The 9,502-nt window shown below is 40.0% G+C and overlaps 1 protein-coding gene across 1 annotated transcript in view; it reads left to right on the top strand.

Annotated features, from left to right (window-relative positions):
* grm6a (glutamate receptor, metabotropic 6a) overlaps positions 1-7,067 on the top strand; it is a 41,029-nt gene extending 33,962 nt beyond the window's left edge. Inside the window, exons 10-12 of the mRNA XM_036947584.1 lie at positions 189-500; positions 1,320-1,561; positions 4,534-7,067. Coding sequence (XP_036803479.1) covers positions 189-500; positions 1,320-1,561; positions 4,534-4,537 — 558 coding nt within the window. The 3' untranslated portion in view covers positions 4,538-7,067. The remainder of the gene's footprint in view (positions 1-188; positions 501-1,319; positions 1,562-4,533) is intronic.
* Positions 7,068-9,502: the final 2,435 nt, after the last annotated feature.

The following is a 9,502-nucleotide window of genomic DNA, read 5'->3' on the forward strand; positions in this document are numbered from 1 at the left end:
CTCAAAACAACTTTTATAGAAGAAGAATAAATGTTGTTGCGATTTGAATGTAAAGGTATATTGTTTTGTGTAATTGCAATTAAATTATACATCAAATTATAGACATGCAGAACAGATCAACATATATAAAAACGCATATTCATTTGAGAGCCCTGATTCATAGTGTGTGTCTCTATGTGTTTATGAAGCTGCTAGGGGTGTTTGTCTGGTTCGCTGTGATACCACCCCATACCATCATAGACTACGAGGAGCAGAGGCCTCCCAACCCGGAGATGGCCCGGGGCGTCCTCAAGTGTGACATGTCCGACCTGTCGCTAATCTGCTGCCTGAGCTACAGCATTGTCCTCATGGTGACCTGCACTGTCTACGCAGTCAAGAGCAGAGGGGTACCGGAGACCTTTAACGAGGCCAAGCCCATCGGCTTCACCATGTACACCACATGCATTGTCTGGCTAGCTTTTGTGCCCATCTTTTTTGGCACGGCACAGTCCACAGAGAAGGTGAGATTCTACCGTGACGTGATACTGATGTAACTTTTTGAAATGGGCTGTTTTGCATTATTTAATATAATAGAAATTGCTCTGTAAAAAAAGTATTTAGCAGGAAGTATTTCCCACGCTCACTTGCTCACGCTGACTTTCTTACCCTGTTCTTTACTCGGAATTTATGCAAATGAACCATTGTCTAAATGAGAGCATTAAATTGGGAAACAACCTGCCTGGCTCTTGATAACATTTGGAAGTTCCAAAGCAGACAGTATTTCTCTAGAGCCAGCCTTTGATATGGGCATGAGGAGAGACACGGAGCGGGATGAAACACCAGGAACACTTTGTTCCTTTTTATCATACGACGACACACCATGACACACTGACAAAGACTGCTCTCACCAACCGCATGCTTTGGGGGAATTTTATTGTGGTAGCAGGAAGATAAGAGAAGTGTGTGGGAGACCGGGGAACAATGTTTTAACCCTCTTAATAAATCTGTGTGATGGGAATATGGAATTATTGCATTAGCATGTATTACCACCTAGTGGCCAGGTGGCCTCCGACAAAAGACTATTGATTCAAAGCAAGGGGCGGGGGAGAGGTATTATTTTGTTCATATGTGTGAGAATCAGGAATTACTCAGAAACAAATATATGATTCCCCTGGGGAAGAAACATAAAACCTACCCTGAAATAGAACAGCTAGGATCACATTCCATGGTCTCGTTTGTCCTTAGTCTACTATGTGTCCAGGTTGAATGTGTTACCATATGAATATGGAGTCTCTGTATCTGTGTCTCTGACCCTTCCCTGTGTTCCTCTTCCTATCTAGATGTTCATCCAGACCACCACGTTGACAGTCTCCATGAGCCTGAGTGCCTCTGTGTCTCTGGGGATGCTCTACATACCCAAGGTCTATGTCATCATCTTCCACCCAGAGCAGAACGTACAGAAAAGAAAGCGCAGCTTCAAGGCCGTTGTGCAGGCAGCCACCATGTCTACTCGGCTCTCCCAGAAGTCCAACGACAAGCAGAACGGAGAGACGCAGAACAAGATCGAGCCAGACAGAACACAGTAGGTCTCTCGTTGGCTGATGAGCCAGACAGAACACAGTAGGTCTCCTATTGGCAGTTGAGCCAGACAGAACACAGTAGGTCTCTCATTGGCTGATGAGCCAGACAGAACACAGTAGGTCTCTCGTTGGCAATTGAGCCAGACAGAACATAGTAGCTCTCAAGAGGCTGTCGAGCCAGACAGAACACAGTAGGTCTCTCATTGGCACACATTTGTCTCCTGCACTGTGACTTTACTTCTGTAACTACACTAAACTCGGTACATTTGCTAAGCATCAAGGTACAATATATTTCTTATGTATTGGCCATCACAGCTAAAGTAACAAACAGAGCTAATTGAATTCATGACTTACCAGTACCACGCTGTAGTACCATAAAATGTCAGAATCCTTTTGCCTCACAGCAGAACGAATCTAAAGGTTGACCTCTTGAGCTGATCCTAATGTATCTATAGAATCAATATTTATAAGGTGACTTGAATTATTTTAAGTTGCCTGTTATAAATGCCCCATGGCCAGTCTTTTCATCCACACATTGCTCTGAAGCTTTATTTGTGCAATATTCAACTCCACTTCTCTCTCTGTCCTTTCTGTCCTTTCTGTCCCTCCTAAATCTCTGCAAAGCCTTATGGGTTTATTTCCACCGGTCCTCTATCTCGACCGAACACACTCCCTTCCATTACCAAAGGAAAACTCAGGCAGTTTCAGGCTGTTCATCTCATTACAACCCTATTATCGGGTTTTTGGAGCAAAATATTGCTAAGTTAGCATGACATTTCCAAAATGATAATTATTGATATGGATATTCCCATAGTGAACATTTGGATGCACATGCAAGAAACTTTATTAAAGACGAATTATGAAAAGGAAAGAAAAATACCTGGAGGTAAATTTAAGAAGAACTGATTCAGCAATTAATCTATCCCTCCCTTCACCTTGGAATTTCTTAATTAATAAGAATATATCTTTCCTCCTACATTTCAAAAAATGTTTGATGTTATTGAGGCTATGCTATAGTATATGCAGAGAGTAGGTTGATGTTTTAAAAAGAGTACGCATTAATAATGCCCCTTTCCGTGAATCCAGTGCCTTTTGTTTCTCCTCCAGTGAAGCTTCATATTTATTTCAGCTTCCCCTCCAGTTTTCAGTTGACATCACATCTTTGTATAGAGCTGCATACATTTCAGTCTGTTCAAGGTATAACCTACTCAAAGACTTGATTTCTTGGATGCACAGAAACTGGGAGTACAAGGCTCACTACTAGTTTACTACTACATTTTACAGTTCCATGGTATTACTGCAGCTAAACCTAGCTACTTCAGTATTGAACTAATGTTATCACCGTTTAGTGGGGTATCTCATTTCATTAACTTTCTTAAGTAAACATATAATACTTTATTGAAATTCCAGACTGCTGTTGAGACAATTGTCATGATTTCTCTATAAATTAACAATGTGTATTTAAAACAGAGTATTTTAGCTCTTGGTTGACGTGCTTCTGAGAGTCACATCACTCCCGAGTGGCGCAGCAGGCAAAGGCATTGCATCTCAGTGCTAGAGGCGTCACTACAGACACCCTGGTTTGAATCCAGGCTGTATCACAATCGGCCATGATTGGGAGTCCCATAGGGCGGCGCACAATTGGTCCAGCGTCATCCGGGTTTGGCCGGTGTAGGCCGTCATTGCAAATAAGAATTTGTTCTTAACTGACTTGCCTAGTTAAATAAAGGTTAAATAAAATCACTACTCTGATGCATGACATAGATTAATGAAGGTGTTTCTAACAGTATTTGTTGTGAAGTAGCAAGTCCATTGAGGAATAGCTTGGAGTTTAGCTATCTAAACTATTTAGATATCTTCAGAGTAACTTCCCCAACAATGGTTATTTTACTCAGATTTAAACATATTGCACAGACCAGTCTCCAATGCTCTCTGCTTTTTGTTTATCATACACAGTATAGTCAATAATCATTTCAAGTGTCCCATCAAGAATGGAATTTTAGAAAAAGGAAATTACATTTCTGCCCATATTTAGGTGATGAATCTTTCAGCCAGTATAATCCTTATCATACACTATAATTGCTTTCATGGAGTTTTGGCATGATGAGTCAGTATAGCTTTCATTGAGATTATGAATCATATCACTTTAATCTTGGAACAGGATATTGAAGTACTGGATAGCATATGAATCGCCTATTTTTAACTCGTCTTTTCAAGTATGAGTGAATATCAAAGCTATTGCCTTTTTTGCCCAACTGTTCTTGGTCATGTTCATTGGAACTACAACAATTATTTCACTATTTCAACAACAGATTGTATTAATCAGTCAAACACATTGCTATGCCCATGAAACAATGGGTCGTTTCCATGAAACAAGTTGGCGCACATATCGAATTTAGTCAAGGCAGGAAATTCCAAAAGGGATTGGCCTTCATGCACATAATGGGCCAGCTTAATTAAATATCTGTTCCAACAAAACAGGATAGCTGTAGAGTACCAGTGACTCTTGAACATTAAGGTCTGACAGGTCTTGTAATCTATTTTCCACTAATTAGAAACAGCAATTCATTTAGTTTCTTCCTTCCTCTTCACAGTCTTAGTTCATTTGCATCCCTCTCTACAGACTTAAGAAAATCTACTTTGACTGAGACCAGAGACCAAACACAGAATATTATCTCCCAAGCCCATCATCTGAGAGGACTATAGGAACACACCATGTTTTAGCCTCATTCAGTCACACAGCATGTTCACTGCTGCGTTAACTCTGTTGTCCAGACTCATTGTGAAAAGTGTCATGTGGTTGGACTAACTAAGAATAACATGGTCATGTGGAAATAGCAGAGACTGTTACTTTGAAATAGTGTATGTTTATAATGTACATTCTACACATTTTGTTAATCATGCATGTGACATTTATGATGAACTTTTGATTATGCATCATTCTGACTTACTCGTTATCCTTTTATCACAACAGGTAACTGAAGTGTGGCCAATAATTTATCCAGAGGACCTACATTTCACTAAGGAGCAGGAGATGTTATTGAAGGCCATGCAGTAGGGAGAGGAGGCCTGTCTTTAACAGTAACTAGGTACTTCACTGGTCCACTGGATGTCAATGGAATGAAACTGCAACAAGGAAGTGTTACACCACTTCAACAAGAACTAGAATGAACTTAAACTGGTGTCAAAATGTTAAAGACTTCCAAAAGCCCACATTAAAAATGGGAGGGGGTGGAGTCAAACTGTACCCATCCGTTATCAACCAGTTAGATTTACAGCATCACAACGATCATCACATTGAAACACATCTGGATACTGAGACACAGCAAACAACAAGAGGTGTGGACCAAGGCCACCACAATGTGAGACTGATAATGTACTTTTCTCAGTATTGTGCTGTTTTAATCTCTTTGCTCGCGGTTCTATTACCTTGACATTCAAACTTGCTCCAGAGGACATGTTGTCTCCATTGGATCAGTTGTATGCTTTGTTCATCAACATATCAACATGAGTTGTTTTTGTGTGAATATTTTTGTCCATAGAAATCTACAGTGGAGCGCTGCAGAGATGCTCAGACACTGCAATAAATGACACAGATGCCCCAGTTAGAAACTGACCTAAATGACAGTGAACTATTTTGTAGTGAACCACATGCAGTGATACTATTTGGCTTTGTTTGCTTAATTTCAAACTTAACTTAGGTTATACGTTGTTTGAGATGCCCCAACAATATTTTGCCCCTGTTATTTTGTCTCCTTACTGTATGTATGTGGAAGTAATGTACAAAGCTGTAGTGTAGACTGTACCTGGATCAATATAGTTATTTATCAACTCATTCAATAAACCGTGTTGATTTTTATTCATCTTTATATCCTTATTTTCCCTGATTTACTTTCATTTAGACGCTTTTCTTCTTCACGTTTGCACTTTTTAACACCTTATCCAAAGATTTACTGATGTTTTCTCACAAAAGGCCCAAATGTTGTTCACAGGATGATCTATTATAAGGTCGTATCTACAGAGTAACCAATTTGTATTCATACTGTACAATTTAAAGTACAGAATGGATTTTCATTCTCTCCCTCATCCAGTCCATAACTACAGTGTTATTTTTTAAAGGGAAATCCTAAAATTAATTTTTTATTTGTACACCTCTCATGGTTCCTTGGGCATTTTTGCATGTGCACAGAATAAAATCTGACATTTTTATATGATAAAGTATACACATTATAGACTTGATTCAGATAATGATGTCAATAGGGTGTTTATAAAGGTCATGGCAAAAACATGTCTGACTTATGTCTGAATTCAATGTACTGTATGTGTGATGCAGATGAGAGCATGCCTATGATCTTCATGTCTTTAAGCACAAAGACTCCCCATCACAGAAAGCTAATGAAGGGAAAGCAGCCATTCCTAATATCCGGTGGGTTCCCATGTATTGTCAAATCATATCAGCACTGATATAGAGCACAGCACAGCTTCATTTTCAGTTAAAGTTGTCATAAATTATTTGTGGTGGAACATTGTGTTTTTGCATATATGGTGATCACAGATGACAAAAGTATTGCTTGTATAGTGGCATCTAAATTTAATCTCAACATAATTGACAAGGAAGCAATGCGTATTGTTGATGACAGGACATCTATTTATCAGAAAAAGGGTTCTCTCCCATGACCAGAAGTAACAAAGTACTGTACATGTAATTTTGGCACATACACTTTAGACATGAGGCACACTGAATATCTGGGTGAATATTCACAATATTTTACCCGACAGAATAGTTCACTGTACCCATGTGGTGGTTAACAGAATCCATGACATTGATACATTATCATGGCGACTACTTCTGGGATTGGCAGAAGGTCTTACAGACATAACTTATATTAAAGCACAACAACCGATAACAAAAAATAAAAGAGGTTCATAATGTGTGGAGAAGCAGCTTCAATTACATTTTGCTTTAAGCCTTTAATAGCTCATGCAATTAGTGCATTAAAACAAACAACAAGGAAATGTTGTATACATTAAAGTTTTTCTGCTCTCTACATATAGTGTCAAGTATGGCATAAGAATAGAATACAAGTAGAAACCATCTTGATTGTGGCAAGTTTCATTGTTTATGTCATGCTTTATGCATGGTGCTATCACCTATTATTTATCAATACGTTTCAATTAGGTTATGCCACAATACCATTAGTGATTCCAAATAAAGCATTAGGAAGAACCACTTAGTTGTTTATACATGCAAAGACTACAATGTCCTCCTCTACACGAAACTCAGGTGTTTTATTTTGCATTTGGATAAAGGACAATCTCTCATTGTAAATGTCACACTCTGTATGGGTAGTTCCTATTTGTAAAGAAAGCTGTTTCCTTAGGACAGATACAAGGCATAAAGGTATTATGTTCAATATATGCCTATGACTTGCCTAGTTAAATAAAGGTCAAATAAAAAATCTAATAAAAAATGCCTATGATGATGCATGTTGGAATAAATGTTTTAATACTGCAATGAAATGATTCAGCTTGACTTTAATTTGTGCACATTGCAGACACTAGTACGGTATGGCTTTTAAATGATGTACAGTTAATCAATGTTTTTCCCTGAAAGGTAAGGAACATAACTGCGTAAATAACTGTTGTGCTCCATCAGATTCATATTTATGACATTCACCCGATACCTACTAGTAAAAGAAACAGAGGTGTGACCAACATCTTTACCTGGAAACAGGGGAACAACATCTTTACCTGGAAACGGGCGTGACCAACATCTTTACCTGGAAACAGGGGAACAACATCTTTACCTGGAAACGGGCGTGACCAACATCTTTACCTGGAAACAGGGGAACAACATCTTTACCTGGAAACGGGCATGACCAACATCTTTACCTGGAAACGGGCGTGACCAAAATCTTTACCTGGAAACAGGTGTGACCAACATCTTTACCTGGAAACGGGCGTGACCAACATCTTTACCTGGAAACAGGGGAACAACATCTTTACCTGGAAACGGGCGTGACCAACATCTTTACCTGGAAACAGGGGAACAACATCTTTACCTGGAAACGGGTGTGACCAAAATCTTTACCTGGAAACAGAGGTGTGACCAACATCTTTACCTGGAAATGGGCGTGACCAAAATCTTTACCTGGAAACGGAGGTGTGACCAACATCTTTACCTGGAAACAGAGATGTGACCAACATCTTTACCTGGAAACAGAGGTGGGACCAAAATCTTTAACTGGAAACGGAGATGTGACCAACATCTTTATCTGGAAACAGAGGTGTGACCAACATCTTTACCTGGAAACAGAGGTGTGACCAACATCTTTACCTGGAAACAGAGGTGTGACCAAACATCTTTACCTGGAAACAGAGGTGTGACCAACATCTTTACCTGGAAACACAGGTGTGACCAAAATCTTTACCTGGAAACACAGGTGTGACCAACATCTTTACCTGGAAACAGAGGTATGACCAACATCTTTACCTGGAAACAGAGGTGTGACCAACATCTTTACCTGTAAACAGAGGTGTGACCAACATCTTTACCTGGAAACACAGGTGTGACCAACATCTTTACCTGGAAACACAGGTGTGACCAACATCTTTACCTGGAAACAGAGGTGTGACCAACATCTTTACCTGGAAACAGGTGACCAAAATCTTTACCTGGAAACAGAGGAGTGACCAACATCTTTACCTGGAAACAGAGGTGTGACCAACATCTTTACCTGGAAACAGAGGTGTGACCAACATCTTTACCTGGAAACAGAGGTGTGACCAACATCTTTACCTGGAAACAGGTGACCAAAATCTTTACCTGGAAACAGAGGTGTGACCAACATCTTTACCTGGAAACAGAGAGGTGACCAACATCTTTACCTGGAAACAGAGGTGTGACCAACATCTTTACCTGGAAACAGAGGTGTGACCAATATCTTTACCTGGAAACAGAGGTGTGACCAACATCTTTACCTGGAAACAGAGGTGTGACCAACATCTTTACCTGGAAACAGAGGTGTGACCAACATCTTTACCTGGAAACAGAGGTGTGACCAACATCTTTACCTGGAAACAGAGGTGTGACCAACATCTTTACCTGGAAACAGAGGTGTGACCAACATCTTTACCTGGAAACAGAGGTGTGACCAACATCTTTACCTGGAAACACAGGTGTGACCAACATCTTTACCAGGAAACAGAGGTGTGACCAACATCTTTACCTGGAAACAGAGGTGTGACCAACATCTTTACCTGGAAACAGAGGTGTGACCAACATCTTTACCTGGAAACAGAGGTGTGACCAACATCTTTAACTGGAAACACAGGTGTGACCAACATCTTTACCTGGAAACAGAGGTGTGACCAACATCTTTACCTGGAAACAGAGGTGTGACCAACATCTTTACCTGGAAACAGAGGTGTGACCAACATCTTTACCTGGAAACACAGGTGTGACCAACATCTTTACCTGGAAACACAGGTGTGACCAACATCTTTACCTGGAAACATCTTTACCTGGAAACAGAGGTGTGACCAACATCTTTACCTGGAAACAGAGGTGTGACCAACATCTTTACCTGGAAACAGAGGTGTGACCAACATCTTTACCTGGAAACACAGGTGTGACCATCATCTTTACCTGGAAACGCAGGTGCGACCAACATCTTAGTTATGCCTTTCTCTGCAATGAAGAATATTGACATACAGGAAATGATAGGATATTCTTTTTGCCATAAACGTGTGCAGATTCTCTTGAGGATGTGAACTATTTATGGATATAAAAAGGCAGCATGGCCATGAGGTGTCAGTGAATTCCAATATCCCATGGGTTCTAACACTGCAAAAGATACACATGGGGTTCTGCAAGCCTAACACTCTCAGACCAACACCAAAGCTTGTTTGCATATTTAACAAATAAGGGCAGACAGACCAAA

The sequence above is a fragment of the Oncorhynchus mykiss genome, chromosome 16 (genome assembly GCF_013265735.2).
Source record: "Oncorhynchus mykiss isolate Arlee chromosome 16, USDA_OmykA_1.1, whole genome shotgun sequence".
Taxonomy (NCBI): domain Eukaryota; kingdom Metazoa; phylum Chordata; class Actinopteri; order Salmoniformes; family Salmonidae; genus Oncorhynchus; species Oncorhynchus mykiss.